The sequence below is a fragment of the Dermochelys coriacea genome, chromosome 22, assembly GCF_009764565.3.
Source record: "Dermochelys coriacea isolate rDerCor1 chromosome 22, rDerCor1.pri.v4, whole genome shotgun sequence".
Classification (NCBI taxonomy): domain Eukaryota; kingdom Metazoa; phylum Chordata; order Testudines; family Dermochelyidae; genus Dermochelys; species Dermochelys coriacea.
Window position 1 is genome coordinate 17011078 of NC_050089.1, and position 17199 is coordinate 17028276.

The 17199-nt window shown below is 46.2% G+C and overlaps 1 protein-coding gene across 15 annotated transcripts in view; it reads right to left on the reverse strand.

The window, feature by feature from the left end:
- Positions 1–2601, reverse strand: part of SIK3 (SIK family kinase 3) — a 150919-nt gene extending 148318 nt beyond the window's left edge. For 8 of the 15 annotated variants that reach the window (XR_006276579.1, XM_043500737.1, XM_043500743.1 and 5 more), the window contains exon 1: positions 2382–2569. Coding sequence is in view for 1 of the 15 variants with exons in the window: in XM_043500736.1 (XP_043356671.1) it covers positions 2382–2582 (201 nt within the window). In the remaining 14 variants the exon portion in view is untranslated. Of the gene's footprint in view, positions 1–2381 lie in introns of all 15 variants that reach the window. The other 7 variants (XM_043500738.1, XM_043500735.1, XM_043500741.1 and 4 more) reach the window with 5 other exon arrangements.
- Between the last annotated feature and the right edge of the window lie 14598 nt (positions 2602–17199).

Genomic DNA, 17199 nt, shown 5'->3' on the forward strand with positions numbered 1-17199 from the left:
AAGTCCTACTCAGGCAGATGGGTGTAAATCCAGAATTTAAGAAAATGGAGGCATTACTTAGTAGTTACACCAATGTCACAGCAGGATTTGGCTCCTGAAATTTACATGGCAATCAAAAAGTGTGCAAGCCAAAAAACTCTTGACAGGCTGACTTTCCCTTGTTGTTAATTTGCTGATATAATGGACAGAAGCATAGAAAAGATGGTCTGTGGTGGTAAGGACCCACAGCCCTGCTGGACCAGCATGGCCCCTGATTAAGTTTCCATTAGGGTTTTCAGGACACTATGGCTTCTACAGAGGAACCCACAGAGCACTGCACTGTTGCAGCATGTACTGGCATATTCAGCACTAAAATCTGGAAGTCGGAGGATGGGGTACTAAAAATGACAATATGATACTTTTATTAGTTGCTGGAATGTGACTTCTTTATAAAAATAAGTGATATATCCATCAGCTAATCTGTACCTCAAAATGACCTGCCTGCATACTGCAAATATTTGGTCAACAAGTCTTTTCTTCCTCTGTTTTATTCTTTACAGTTTATGGTATAGTCCTGGTAAACTCAAACTCCTCTTTAAAAAAAAAAAATATCTGGGGAAAGATTTGTCTTTAAACTGAAACATAAGTATTGCCCTTTATTAAATTAGCCAATAACCCCTCCTTTCCAAAACAGTCGGCTCTTCTTTCAGGTTTATCCATGTGAAATTAATTAAATAAGAGTCAGGATCAAAGCAGTTGCATGGCATTCGATAGTAAAGACTCTTCAGAATGCTATTTTCAGTCGTGAGAATTGACAAAAGGTCTGCGGTGAAGAGGATGGCACCAATATCACAGAGACAAGGTGGGTGAGGTAATATCTTTTATTGGACCAACTTCCGTTGGTGAAAGAGACAAACTTTCAAGCTTACACAGAGCTCTTCCTCAGGTAAGAGTCATTCTGACTAAACCCAACGCTAAGACAATGACAACAGAGTTCAGAATCCACCATCCAATTGGGAAAGAGCATTTTCTGCAGCTTTTTTTGTTACCTGGGGCTGTACCAAAAACTCAAATGCTAGACCAGGGGTTCTCAAACTGGGAACCGTGACCCCTCAGAGGGTTGCAAGGTGGTCACGGGCTGACAGCTCCAAGCCCCCATTAAATTAAATGACCCCCCTCCCCATTTTTAAGGTATAAGGAGGGGAGTCACATTCAGATGCTTGCTGTGTCAAAGGGGTCATCAATACAAAAACTTTCTATCCTCAAGGCCTGAGAATGCTAGATCAACAGGTGTTAGCCCTACCCAAGTTGTTCAGAGCAACAACTTCTAAAGTGGACACAGGCAGGAAAGAGGAGCCCAAAATATGTATGACATTCACACAAAACAAGACATTTCGCTGGTTGGTGTCAGTGATATAAAGGATCAGGGTCTCAAAAAACCTAATATTGAGAAATTCTTTCAGTTTGTTTGGTGTTTTTGTTTTGTTTTAAATAAACAGTATTTGTTTGGGATCTAAACTTCCCCCTGAAAAGTTTGGAATTCAAAGAGCGCAGCAAAAGACCCAGAAAGTGAAAGTGACCAATACATTTTCACTGTCCAAGATGGACAGAGCAATTAAGAAATACAGATTGTGAACAAAGCATAGATATTGAATGACAGAAGTTTAGAACCTTTCCCTTCAAGAATTTTGATTCTCCATCAACCTGCACAATCTGATTTTAGCCCTTAAAACGCAGCCAGGGACACTGTCCACCATTATGTTCTGAGCCACATTGCACAAGAGAAACCTCAACACAAGTAACCAGTGGCACATGGGAGTTACTGCTAACATAGTGCAAGGCTCCTGACATATCCATGTGCAGCAGCAGTTGCATAATAGCCGTGCAGCACCGCCACTGACCAGGGACACTGAAACCCAGCAACTAGCAGGGTACGGCGGAGTCCTGAAGGCCCTGACCCACACTGAGACCCAGCCGTCCCACTGGGTCAGGGCAAAGGGGGGCAGCGAGGAGCCAGGGAAGCGGCTCGTGTCCCAGCCGCGGGAGTCTGCCGAAGGGAGAATTACAGCCCAGGCTCGAGCCCCTATCTGGGCACAGCCCCCCCCCGCCTGGGAGACTGGGGGGACCAGCCCCCGGGGTCCGCGTGCATCGGGCTGTGCCTACTGCTCCCCATGGCACCCTGGGGGCCGGGGCCTCTGCTGCGGGGTGACGGGAGGGGGAGCCACGATCTGACTCTGAATCAGCCAGAGCCCCACGGGACGGGGCCCCCCGCCACCCCCGCACTTACCCAGGTGACCAGCCCCAGGCACGACGTGCCGCCCCCGCCGACCTTATCCACATCACCCCGCTCCCCCGCCCCCCTTTGCCCGGCTCCCCCGCCCTGATCCACAGCCCCCCCTCACCTTGGCCCGGGTCACCAGGTGGGTCGCCAGCTTCACCACGGCGAAGTTGCCCTTGCCGATGGTTCGCTCGATCTCGTAGTATCCGATGCGGGCGGGGCCCGGGGGCCGGGGTGGCGGCGGGGCCGGGGGCAGCCGGGAGCCGGGGGCTGGAGGGGGGCCCCCCGCTCCGCCGCTCGCTGCAGCCGCCGCCGCCGCCGCCATCTTGTTACGAGGAGCAGAAAGCCCCCCCCCTCCCGGGGCTGCGGCACCGCGTGAGCTCATCGGCCCGGGGGGTGGAGCCACCGCTGCCATGGCAACCACCGGGGGCGGGGCCCACTGACGCCAACAAAACGGCCGCCGCTTCCGCGCGTCATTCCGAGCGGAGCGCGGCATTGGCTGGGCTGGGGCGGGGCGGGGCCGATAGCGGAGACGCGACGCGACGGGGCGCGGGAGGGGGCAAGCCCTGGGGGAAGCCCCTCCGGGGAATGTGGGGAAGCCCCCCCCTTCCCCCATCTCCGCGGCCCAGCGGGCCCTAGCGCAATAGGGCGGAGCCTCCCCTCCCGTCTCAGGGCCCTGAAAACATAGCCAGGGAACGGAGACCCCCCCCTCAGCCCCTCCACCCCAAACAGGGACATCCCCTCCCCTCCCCTGCCGCACTGGGACCCCCCCCGGCTCAGCCCCCCTATGGGGAGATCCCGTCCCTTCCCCCTCAGCTCAGCCCCCCCATGGGGAGATCCCGACCCTTCCCCCCCAGCTCAGCCCCCCATGGGGACATCCCGCCCCTTCCCCCCCACTGGGACCCCCCCAGCTCAGTCCCCCCATGGGGACATCCCCGCCGCTTCCCCCCCCGCACTGGGACCCCCCAGCTCAGCCCCCCCATGGGGACATCCCCGCCCCTTCCCCCCCCGGACCCCCCCAGCTCAACCCCCCCATGGGGACATCCCCACCCCTTCCCCCCCGCACTGGGACCCCCCCAGCTCAGCCCCTCCATGGGGACGTCCCCTCCCCCCCCGCACTCGGACCCCCCCAGCTCAGCCCCTCCATGGGGACGTCTGCTCCCCTTCCCTTCCCCCCCCGCACTCGGACCCCCCCAGCTCAGCCCCCCCATGGGGACATCCCACCCCTCCCCCCCACTGGGACCCCCCCCAACTCAACCCCCCCATGGGGACGTCCCCACCCTGCACTCGGACCCCCCCAGCTCAGCCCCTCCATGGGGACGTCCCCTCCCCTTCCCCCCCGCACTCGGACCCCCCCAGCTCAGCCCCTCCATGGGGACGTCCCCTCCCCTTCCCCCCCGCACTCGGACCCCCCCAGCTCAGCCCCCCCATGGGGATGTCCCCTCCCCTTACCTTCCCCCCCGCGCTCGGACCCCCCCAGCTCAGCCCCCCCATGGGGATGTCCCCTCCCCTTCCCTTCCCCCCCGCACTCGGACCCCCCCAGCTCACCCCCCCATGGGGACATCCCCTCCCCTTACCCCCTGCACCAGGACACCCCCTCAGCTCCCCCCCCGCACTGGGACCCCCCCCTCAGCCCTCCCTCCCAAATGGGGACATCCCCCTGCACTGGGACCACCTCAGCCCCATTGAACTAGGACACCCCCCCTTCTCCAAAATCTGGGATACCCCCTTTCTGAACTGGGACACCCAAAGACCCCCTCACCACCACACCCAGGATTGGAATCTCCCACCTCTGTGAAAAATGCTTCCCACTCAGGTATCCTGGTAGGTGTGAAAGGGATGATTGGAGGATGACGACCCTACTGTCCAACAGCAGGACAAGGAATTCAGGGACAATTCAATCTGCAGAGCCCAGGGTGTGTAAGGGGACAGGCACTGCAGGTGCAACAGGATCAGAGAAGGAGGCAGCAGCTTTAGGTAACTGGGACCAGAACTGGGAAATTGCTGTAGTCCTACAGACTGTTTCTCATTTTACCAGCACCGCATATTATGAAGGAAATCTATTCTAGTCAGATTGTACCCATCATTGTGATATCCAAATGCCTTACTAGACATATAACATGTACAGTCAGGAGCATGCATGTGCAAATTTCATGGTACCATTCAGTATGCAACAAGTTACTCCATAGCCAATGTGAATCATTGGGTGTGACACTCAAAGTGACAGACTTCAAAATGTTAGCAAACACCTGTCAGCCACAGGTAACTAACTACAAGAGATGGGACTCAATGGTGAGGTCCAGGAGCCTTGTAAGAAACTCACTCGCTCCCCATCCCAACTTCTGAAAATAGGGAAAATGTTGAGATTCCTACAATTCATGGACCCTGCTTAGGGCTCCATCTTTCAGTCTTTATCTAGCTGCTGGCTAGAATATACCAATCATCCTCCACCTGTTCCTTATCCTTCCCATCAAGCTATTTGAAAGGAAGATCTTGACGACTATACCATTTCCCCTCTATGTTTTTGAGTCTTCTCCCATAAATAGCTCTATCTTCTGCCTCAGGCATTGTCCCTAGCTGATCCAACCAACAGCAGGATGAAGCTGATACCATACTTGACAGTTTCTGTGAAGAGTACCTACGAAATTGACCAGCCTAGTTAGTTTCTCTGTAATTGCTATACTATCATCTCCTCTTTGCAATCAGGCTACCTTGCAATCATGAGGGCTAGAAACTTACATTTCTGCTGAAGTTGCTGTCTTAGATTCTCATGCTCACCAGTTCCCACTGATTAGCTCCCCTCTCACAAGAGAAGGCAGCACATACTGGCATATCTCTGGAGATATCTGCTTAATGCAGCTATGGTGCCAGTAGGATACAATTCCTAGGACTTAGTGTCTTTGTTTAAAATTTAAGCTTTTGTGCCAAGTTAAAAATATTCCAAATCTAGAGGGTTTTCCTCATCAGATTATTATATGGGGGACAAACCAGAACCCTGGATTCAAACATGCCTGAAATTTGAGACGTTCTCAAAAAATCCCTAAAAATATATTTTTAAAAGAGAATCCAAGGCACCAAATATGACCCAAGAGCCTCAAAGTAATACTTTAAAATAATTTCCGAGTATAGGCAAAACTTTCAGAGCTAAAATTGAGAACAGGATTAATACCAAGAATACCTACAATACATCTGTAGTGTTAACAGTTCCTCGCCAGTATTTATGGAGGGAGAGGAAGAATAATGAGTTAGTGATCCCTTCATGCTCGCTGAAGTCTCATCCTGGTGCTTTTGAAGCCCCATGCTGCCAGCTTTCCCTATATTTCAAGGCAAGCAGCTTTTTGCACCAAAGACCAAAGATGTTTTACTTTTAGTTATTTACCAGAACCCACGCACCAGAAAATAGCTACAGGGAAGTCTCATTTTCCAGAGAAAGGCAAGTACACAGTCTGTTTGATTCACCCTCTTCTCTTGATTAAATATGATCTGTCAGTAAAAGTTACTGTCAGTGGCACCAAATGTGCTTCCTAGCCAGCCGCTGTAGTCACAGACTATTCACATACATGAGTCTATTGTCCTATGTAGCTACAGTTGTGGTTTTATTTTTGCCCTATGAAGTTCTAAAGAAAAGTTTCTCTATGTTCTAAAAAGAAAAGGAGTACTTGTGGCACCTTAGAGACTAATAAATTTATTTGAGCATAAGCTTTCGTGAGCTACAGCTCACAATGAGCTGTAGCTCACGAAAGCTTATGCTCAAATAAATTTGTTAGTCTCTAAGGTGCCACAAGTACTCCTTTTCTTTTTGCGAATACAGACTAACACGGCTGCTACTCTGAAATCTATGTTCTAAAAAGCTGCCTGCACAAAGAACTTTTGACTGTAGTGACCCCAGCTGGTAAAGCACAGCCAACTGCAACTACAGGATGCTCTGGCCAACAGGCTGTTCGTTATAACATGAATATCATTTACAAAATCCCATGCAATCTAGCATCCAAAACTAATCCCTCCCCTTCATTAGTCTCCCCTCCCACATGCCAGTGCTGACCACAGAGGTCCAGAACCTGTCCCAGCTGCAAAACTAGGATTTAAGCCAGACTTTCACTCTATTCCAGAAGGTTGAGACCATCAAGGAGGAAGGGACTGTGTTTTGGTGGGACAGTTGCTCCAGCCCATCATGAAAATGCCAATCACTGAAATTGTCTCTTGTCCATGTCGGTACCGATGCATATTGGTGCTGTTCGGCAAAAGCCATCACTGAGTGATCAGTGCATTACTACTTCAGGCTCCTCACAGCAGCTCTAATACGATTTACTAGATTATTCAGGTTTCAGAGTAGCAGCCGTGTTAGTCTGTATCCGCAAAAAGAAAAGGAGTATTTGTGGCACCTTAGAGACTAACAAATTTATTTGAGCATAAGCTTGTGTGAGCTACAGCTCACTTCATCGGATGCGTTCAGTGGAAAATTCAGTGGGGAGATTTATATACACAGAGAACGTGAAACAATGGGTGTTGCCATACACGCTGTAATGAGAGTGATCAGGTAAGGTGAGCGGGGGGGGAGACCTTTTGTAGTGATAATCAAGGTGGGCCATTGGAGTCTGTTTCTGAAGTTTTTTTGTTGAAGAATTGCCACTTTTAGGTCTGTGATCGAGTGACCAGAGAGATTGAAGTGTTCTCCGACTGGTTTTTGAATATTATAATTCTTGACGTCTGATTTGTGCCCATTTATTCTTTTATGTAGAGACTGTCCAGTTTGACCAATGTACATGGCAGAGGGGCATTGCTGGCACATGATGGCATATATCATATTGGTAGATGTGCAGGTGAACAAGCCTCAGACACTCTTGTAGCCACTAGCTTCAGATTTTTGCCCCCAAGCTTCATCCCACCACCAAGAATTCTACAAAACAAGTTTTTAAATGGACTATGTAACTTTAGAGCTGTGACAATGGGAACCCTACTACAAAATCCCCACCGTCTGCAATTATAACAACTGACTTTCATGGTGGGATTCTTTCTACGTGCTGAGGAGGCAATGCTGTTTGTTTTCAGGAGTGCCCAACACTCCCAGATTCTGTGGAAATCAGTGGAAAGCACAACTGTTCAACACTGCTGAAAACCAGATCCACTGTGTTTATGGAATATTTGCAATGTTTCGTGCTCCACTGTTCTACTTAATTGTACAGGACTCTTTGCTATGCCATAGTCACTGCCTAGGTTGTGGGAGTTTTAGTGCTTATGAAGCAGTGACTACAAGAAGTACAACTCTGCCAGTTACTCTGGGCCACAGCATTCCTGATTATTTCTGTCCTCGGCTCCTCATGCAACTCTCTCACTGCTCCATCTCTTTCTGTTCCACTCATATTCCTCTTCTAGTCAGAAACTCAACTGCTCCAATTAATATCATGGGTTTATGATGTGGAAAAGCCTCACTCCACATTACTCTGTCACTAATTCTTGCAGAAGAGTGTTTTGTATTGCAGGATGTTCTAATAGGTTTGATATAATACAGTGTGGGGTTTGGTCTAGTATCTTTCACTAAAGGCTGCTCAGCGTATTCTATTCAGTATATAGACTGATGGCTTATCTTAAGTGATCACTCTCCTTACAGTGTGTATGATAAACCCATTGTTTCATGTTCTCTGTGTGTGTGTATATAAATCTCTCCTCTGTTTTTTCCACCAAATGCATCCGATGAAGTGAGCTGTAGCTCACGAAAGCTTATGCTCTAATAAATTTGTTAGTCTCTAAGGTGCCACAAGTACTCCTTTTCTTTTTGCGAATACAGACTAACACGGCTGCTACTCTGAAACTAGACTGAGACAAGAAAGCTACTTACACTGTATTCTAGAAGCAGTTGTGCTAGAGGAAGGAAGGCCAGTTTTTTGAGGGGTTGGAGGAAGACAATAACAGATGAGACAGGGTACTGAGGCTCCAGGAGTAAAGTTGTAGGCTTCTCTGCTCCTTGAAGTCTTTAAACCACGATTTGAGGACTTCAATAGCTCAGACATAGGTGAGGTTTTTCGTAGGAGTGGGTGGGTGAGATTCTGTGGCCTGCGCTGTGCAGGAGGTCGGACTAGATGATCAAAATGGTCCCTTCTGACCTTAGTATCTATAAATCTATTAACGAGACTAGGTTTAATTGTGAAATGAGTTTAGATAATACAGAGGGGAATCTGTACAATGTGTCAAATTGAGCATTAACATAAAATTCATTAGGCATTCAAGTTACATCGAGACTGAATTCTAAAACATTCCTGTTGGTCTGCAAGTAGAAAAACTAAGGAAAGGTGGGGATATTGAGGGTATAAAAGAAGACTGGATGGGCAGCAACAGAACAGTGAGAATCTAGGACAGAGGAAGCTACCTGGAAGATTACAAGAAACAGGGATTCAGCTAGAAAGTTCAGTTCCTACTTATCTATGTCCAAGGTAAAAATCCAAAGAAAAGGGCTCGAGGGAGGTTTCCAGCAGAGGCTATTTATAGCCCAGCCTTAAACAACAAAGACGCATAAACCCTCCAAAAAAAAAAATTAAAAATCTTTGGAGACTAGACAATGAAGTGTCAACTTCTCATTCTTCAAGGTTAGAGTAGCTATCACAGGACTAACCTTGGCCTACCCCAAGGGCAACAAAAATGATCAGGGGTATGGAAAGGCTTCCATATGAGGAGCAATTAATCAGACTGGGACTTTTCAGCTTGGAAAAGAAACAAATGGGGGGGATATGATAGACAACTACAAAATCATGACTGGTGTGGAGAAAATAAATAAGGAAGTGTTATTTACTCCTCATAACAGAAGAACTAGGGGCCACCAAATTAAAGTAATAGGCAGCAGGTTTAAAACAAACAAAAGGAAGTATTTTTTCCACACAACACACAATCAGCCTGTGGAATTCCTTGCCAGGGGATGTTTTGAAGGCCAAGGCTATAACAGGGTTCAAAAAAGAGCTAGATAAATTCACGGAGGATAGGTCTATCAATAGCTATTAGCCAGAATGGGCAGGGATCGTGTCCCTAGCCTCTGTTTGCCAGAAGCTGGGAGTGGGTGATGGGGTGGATCACTCGGTGATTACCGGTTCTATTCATTCCCTCTGGGGCACCATGCATTGGCCATTGTCAGAAGACAGGATACTGGGCTAGATGGACCTTTGGTCTGACCCAGTATGGCCGTTCTTATGTTCTCTCCTCCACAGCTCCTGTTTTTTTAGAGGCTTATATATAACACTGCCAATTTGCTCTGCTGGGGGCTTTTATAAGGAAATTAATTCCCATCATGCCTAGCAGCACAGTCTAGGCTACCTTTGATGGACAGGCACTCCAGCCAATCCATTGGATAGCAGAACTTAAATCATTTTCTGTTAGTCCAATCTCTCTCTTCATCTTTCTCTGTTCATTCATCCATCATTTAATTCACTGCATAACAAGCTTCACTGGAACAAATTACCTGTCAGGCTTGGCCATTGGCCATAGCACTGAGGTCACTGCTGTGAAAAGGAAAAGGAAGCTGGGGCCCCAAAACAGAATCTCTCTTCCCTTACCCTCAGTCCTGAAGCCTGTACGCTGCTATGTTCGAGTCTCAGCATTCCTGGCAAGTAAGGCCAAGGTTTTACTTTTCCGGATTTTGTATTTTTTCACATATATTTTTGATTCTTTAATTATCACAGAAAAGTCTTGTGTCCTGCTAAAAATCAGGAGATTCAAAGTTTTCTCTCCCCCTCCCCCTGAGAAATCTGCAGAAGAAAGGGGCTCAAAGTACAGCTGAATGGACCAGTATGGCCCTTGGAGCCCAATAAGGCGGTGTGTGGCTGCCCTCTCCCTTTCAGCACCAACCAAGGGGAGAAGCTGAGCCTTGCAGTTTATTACTGATGGCGAATTCAACTGGATGGGCCATTTCTATTCTGCTCACAAGGAAGAAATATTAGTGTTCCCTGCACTTAGCTTTTATTTTAAAACGTGTAATTACAAATCACTTTTTCCCGCAGTGCTCAGAGCCTTGGCACTTTGAAAATGAAACGTATAGCTCTGTAATAGGTTAGGGATACTAGGAAGAGTTGATCTGCTACAATGAAACATTAGTCTGCCTTATTCGCTATTAAAATGGGGTAACAGTATATCTATATCTTATATACACATGCATATCTATATCTACTTATCTAGCATGAGACTGATAGCTTTGACTACAGGAGCACAGCTCTGTCGATGCACTCCATTCAGCACTGCAGCATCCCCTGTTATTCCGGTCCTGAGTCCACCCATCCAAACTTTGCAAGGGCCTCAGTCTTAATCTGCAGCACCTCCATCCCTTCCAGCTCTGTGAGCCTCCCCTAACCCCAGACTAACCATTGTGCAATGGGTGGGCATGCATAGGTACAAAAGAGCTAAGGAAAGAGCAAGTTAAAACCACTTCCTAGTAATCAGTTACCTATAAGGACTTCATTGATTTAGACACAGTCAGTGCCAAGCAAAGGTATACATTGCAATTTACACTTCAAGGGCGATGCGTAACAATTACAGCCATTGTTATCTCTTCTTGTTTCTTTTTCCTACATTTCATTTAAGTCTTCAACAGTTCTCTTCCCTAGCATTAAGCTGGGCTTGTACTTTATTTATCTATAAAGATGCTTTGTTCCTTTTGCAATGCAGGCAAAATAATGCTTTTTTGAGCTTTTAGAAAGGTCTACAGTTGTCCTGGGATGCTTGAAATCCTGAGAGTTGTATCCACAGCTCTTCAAGGATGCTGGAGTTTCGGGGCCAGTTGGTGTAGGGAGATCAGGCACAGGGTGCAAAGTCTGACTTTGGTCATAGAAAAGTTTGCTGGTCTCATTATAGCCCCCGTTTATAGACTGTACATCAGAAAACTACAGAGCAATTTGGCACAACTGTCAGTCCTTGTCCAGGAAAGGCTCTGGATTAGAACATCTTGGGGATGGTGCAGGTGTCCAGACTGAGGTGCATTAGCGCTGCTGTTCGGGGAAGCATGCACACCACTTACTGCAGCCCAGAGCACTGCAAAGCAGCACACGCCCAAATGTTCATATGTGGACACTGTGAACAGCACTCAGGCCAAAGTGCGGCAACCCAATGTTGCAGTTTGCCTCTCTTTGGTCTTCTCATTGCTGCCCCTTAATTGGGACAGACAGAGGCAGGAGAATGGAATCCAGCATAAAGTAAAACAGCCCTCCAAAAGGGTGGATGGTGGAAACTAAAATGGGCACCAGATGACCAAAGAGTAGGCAGCCTGAGGCAGTATTATTTATCTGCTAGAGAAAGAGGGGCAGCTCAGAGCCTTAGCGCTCAGTTGTTGTATGGGCTGGGGTTCAAAGAGCTTTGTATGCTTCCACTCTAGATGTTAATGTAATCCAGCTTTTAACTCTAACAACTGACATCAAAATCCACAGGAGATGAGAATGTGGGGCCTGATTCTCCACTACCTGGCACCTTGCACAGCCATTTTCATGAATGCAAGATTTGGTGGCATTTTACGCACCCTTTTCACAGTTTGAAATGACAAAGTAATAAAGAAGCAGACCTTGAATTTTTTCAATTTTCTACCCCAGGCTCCTTCCTGCCCCTCTCCCTGCTCACTAACACACTTCCGCCCCATCCCCACCCCAACACACCCATGCACTCAGTAAAAGACTTTGGAAAAAAGACTTGTCAATAAGTGATTCACCTGGACAGTAGAATGACCATGGAAACTGCTCTTATTGTACCTAGAATTCAAGGCCTAGCTGCATCCCTGGGCACTCTGCCATTCCATTCACTACAGGGCAAACATCCCTGAGATGAATTTGACCCCAGTATTTAGGTGAGGAGAGGAGCGTCTATGGATCCCTGGCCCTATATAATTTTTTGGAGGGGGAAGGAAGTGGGGAGGAATTATCATATCGTATGTCAGAAAGGTGGCAGTCCTGCAAAGAAAGAGGAGTGGGATTTGAAGGGAATAAATTCAGGCATGAGATGTAAATAATGCAAAATGATGCCGTTTTCATATGAAATCTACAATAAAACCCAAGCCTTTAACTCAAAGGGTGTCCTCATCCTCTCCTAGGTCAATAAACATGGAGCTGAGGGCTCTGATCTCATCATTAATTTTTTTCACCAATAAATCTTCATTTATCTGCATCTTTCGTTCATTAAAGATGTTCCACAGAACTTTGTTGTCAAGGTTGCCCAGGGAAACTGCTGAATTAACCTCAAGTGGTCTAGCTGTTGCTAACGGCAACGCTCTAGCTGCATCTTCCCATCAAACAAGAGACAGGTGTGCTAGTTACATATTTAAAAAAATAAATAAGTGGCCAATTGCTTGTGGCCCTGACTTTATGTAATAAATATTAATCTTCAACCAGCCTGCATTGTGTGTGTACATGGGAAAAGTCTGCCAGATATGATGAGAATTCATTGCTGCTGTAAACATCAAGGGAACCTCTAGCACAGAGACAGTCACAGAGGAACATTTGTGCAGTGCTTTCTTTAGATTTCCTCCTTGTGGCAGCATTTTTCATATCCTTCCCGTCAGGCAGCATAACCAAAGAATACATTCATTCTCCTTCCCCATCCCATCAAAACTGGCCAATGTGGGAGACACCCAGATTAATGACAAGCAATGAAAAGTGCCTCATCAGTGTCTTCTAAGTACACTTGGGAAATTATACAATTTACTCTGATTTTTTGGAAAAAGCAATAAATAATACAATAATTCAATAAACAGGTGATTTCTAGGAATTTCCACTGCAGGATATGCACCCCGCTCTGCTGTCACTTTTCTATAGGGAGATTGGGCACAGGGTGCAAAGTCTGACTTTGGTCACACACATATTTGCTGGTCTCAGATTCCCAAGTCACTTAGGTATGTTTAAAAAAGGTACCCAAGATGACTTGAATCACTAAAGGAAGCCTAATATCACCCTCGTGGCTTTCAAATATTGGTCAAATATTTCCAAATGAGGGATATCACATATGTAACAGAGGAGGCCAGGGTTTCAAATGGTATGCAGTTCATTTATTTTAAACATGTATAAAGTTTTCTCTAACCTCACTTTTAAGATTCTAGATTTCTATTATTAAGTATCACTTACATGACACTATTAGTGTATAAAGATCTGCTTGGGTTTTCTCTGTATGATATTCACCAAATGATGGTTTGTAGGTGTGGAAAATCACACTTAGTTTTGATTCCTTTGATCCTTCCCAGATTCGTCTTCAACTTTTAGATTTAGGTATCTCAGGAAATTCTCACTCTTGAGTGGTCCTCTATGCAAATTATATTTGGAGGGGTCTTCTGAGTTACCTCCGATGCCTAAATGCCATTTCATATATCCAGCAGAGTCATAAATATGGAAATTCAGCACACAGTACATGCCATTCTTGTGGAGCATTCCATATAGCTGAGACAGTAATCTCAGTCCAATTCCTAGTGGGTAGGAATCCACCAGGAATATGTAACAATGTGCAGTCACTACCAGACACAGCTGGACTGAAAACAGTGGCTTCAAAGTGAAAGTCTCTGGATCCCATTATTGATCCATATTTACATTTCTCATTGCTGAATTTTAAACCACTGCTCCTTGATCAGCTGTCTCTGCCCCTGTAAAAGCCTTCGCACTGTTAATTCCCTCTATTATTGGTAGACACTTCTTCTGCCTCCCCTTATTTTCCTTTCCCTTACACTGGTATCATGGTTAGTTCCCTTGTAGAGTCTCTCTTCTAACCTGCAGCTGATGGACCAAGTGTAATCCGTAGCATCATAAAACACGACCTCCCTCTAATCACAGGGGAAGGACACAGGTGATGAACTGGAGGATTTTATTGTTGGCGAACTCAATAACAATTAATTTCCTTTCCATAATGGGTAGAATTTTGTAAAGCACCTAAGTGACTTAGGACTAGTGGGACTTTGGCTCCTAGGTGTTTTAGGTGCTTTTGCAAATGTTACTCAATATACATAATATTCAGATGGCTGTCCTGAAGCTGTACTGGGGATCATTCTCTGCAAAAGAAGGATAGGAGCAGTTACACCACTCTCAGCACCTTCCTCTTGCTGATTTAACAATGGCATTGATCGTCTCCCAAACCACCTTGGCCTGAAGGAAGATCACAATATGACACAAGGATGGTATTTAGAAAGTGGGAATCCTCAGGGCTTCAAAAGGGATATAAAGGACCTAAATTCCTCTTTAAAAGCTAATCCCTGAGCTGTTGGATTAACAAAATAAACCTCTTTAAATGGCTACAATATTCATGCAATGTGTGATTCAGCCACTGAGAAATTAGGACTTGAATCAGGAGAACCTTTGTGCCACAAGTAAGCTGAGATTCAGACTGTGTTCCTCCTTTAGGGCTGTCCTACTGCACAGGGAGAGGATATTTTAGGAGAATGGTGTTAGGATATAGTGAGGTTTCCATCTCTCCGTACCTCATTCAAATCCAGACGAGGTAAACAGTTGTTTTCATTTGATGACTATATTGTGGCCTGCGTGGAGTGAATGTGGTAGGTCTCAGTTCAGTTCCTAGTGGATAGCTGTCTGCATCACACAGCCAGAAATAGGTACTAACTGCTCCTTTGTTAAAAAAGAAAAGGAGTACTTGTGGCACCTTAGAGACTAACAAATTTATTTGAGCATAAGCTTTTGTGAGCGAAGTGAGCTGTAGCTCACGAAAGCTTATGCTCAAATAAATTTGTTAGTCTCTAAGGTGCCACAAGTCCTCCTTTTCTTTTTGCAAATACAGACTAACACGGCTGCTACTCTGAAACCTGCTCCTTTGTTATCACTGAGTCCAAGAACCGAATGACATTCTCTCTCTCCTGTGCCTAGTCGTGCATAGAGAACTTCGGTCTCCAAAAAAACTAGATTCAGTTTTTTCAAATATCTTTGCCTAAAGTTAAGCATTTAAATAAGTAACTTCATTTTTCAGAGATGCTGAACACCTACAGTTCCTATGGTCTTCAATGGAAAATCATTGGGTCAATTATCTGGATACCTAGATACAGATTTAGTGGTCTGATTTTCAAAAGTGCTGGGCACCCAGCAGTGCCCACTGAAGTCAGTAAGAGCTGCTGGGAGGCTTAGCACTTTTGAAAGAACAGCCATTAGGTACCTGATTTTAGGCACCCACGTTTGGAAAGTTTGGCCTGTTGTTGAAAACTGATGTGTGAGCACCCCCTATTGGCCAAGCTGCAGTTGAACTAGTATATCCTTTTTTATAGAACAGTGTTGATATAACTAAAGCTGCATGTGTCCAGAAAATGATTAGATAAAATGAGCTTCTTAATTTCAGCATTGTTAGAAATACGGGGGGAAAGACCAGTGTCTGCCAAACTGACGAAACTGGCAACTAAAGCAATGTCATTATAATCCTAAGAGGGTGTTACAAATAATGAAGATAAAAATGTACAACTTATTTTTAAAAATATTTAAGTATTTTTATAGTTCCAGTTTTGATAAACTTTTTTCTTATATATGTAAAGTGTATATAGTTCTTTTGACAAATATTTTCTCCAAATCAAATGTTAAAAAAAGTAAATCACTGCCAGTAGCCCAAGGCTCATGAGAAACCATACAGCAAGAAGACACTCAGATACTAAAATGTTGTGCACCAGAGAGAGAGATCAAACCTTAGTGCAGAACCCAGTGTTCATGATCACACATGAAATAACAAACCAGTATGGATGAGAACCTCAGCTGAAACAAATCTTAAATAAAATAAATCTTGTATTTAGATTGAAAGCTCTGTGGGCTTGTGAGCTCTTTGGGGAGGGACTGTTTTTTGTTCGTACGCTCCCTAGCACAATGGGGCCGTGGGCAATGACTGAGGTCCTAGATGCTATGATAATAAACATAACAAATTCCAGTCCAATGAGGCCCAGCTTTGCTACACTGAATGATATCATCTCACTGCAATGCTGTGCATCATCATAAGAATGGCCATAGTGGGTCATACCAAAGATCCATCTAGCCCAGTATCCTGTCTCCCGACAGTGGCCAGTGCCAGACTCCTCAGAGTGAGTGAACAGAACAGGGCAATTTATCGAGTGATCCATTTCCTGCTGTCCAGGCCCAGCTTCTGGCAGTCAGAAGTTCAGAGACACCCAGAACATGTTGGTTGAAGCGCCCCCATGCGTTGCATCTAAAGAACACACTGAAACAACAGGTCAACAAATTATATCAAACTATCATCGTATTGCACCACAACATTGACACACCATGGCACCAAGAAGTTATACTGAAAAAAAGAAGTCTCCACACTGTGACAATGGATCAGCATGATAATCAAAGTGCTCGCAAAAAGAAAAGGAGGACTTGTGGCACCTTAGAGACTAACAAATTTATTTGAGCATAAGCTTTGGTGAGCTACAGCTCACTTCATCCACCGAATGCATCCGATGAAGTGAGCTGTAGCTCACGAAAGCTTATGCTCTAATAAATTTTGTTAGTCTCTAAGGTGCCACAAGTCCTCCTTTTCTTTTTGCCAATACAGACTAACACGGCTGCTACTCTGAAACCAAAGTGCTGTCATTTTGCGTCACCAGCCTGGGCAAAAATGTCATCTCACAACAGCAACACGACCTCCAGCAGGGTCCAAATGCCACCCAGCTGAGACCCCGTGCGTGTCATCATGATGCCCAGTGAGGTGACATCATCAGGTTAATCCACTGCCTCATTGCAGATGAGGTCATCACGTCAGCACACGCATCATTGCTCTGTGAGGACACTTTGGTTTGCTCATCATGCTGTGCAGTGACGTCATCACACTGAGCCACTGCCGCGTCTCCAATGACGTGTCACGTCGCCAGCCGTATCAGCGTTCTGTGGGGGCACTTTGTGTCGTCACCACGCTGCCCGGTGACCTCATCAGGCTGTGCCATGTCCCGTCACCTCAGCAAGGCCCCTCCCGGGCAGCCCCCCGCTGTCCCCGCGCCAGGGCCCCTCGGCGCCCCCTAG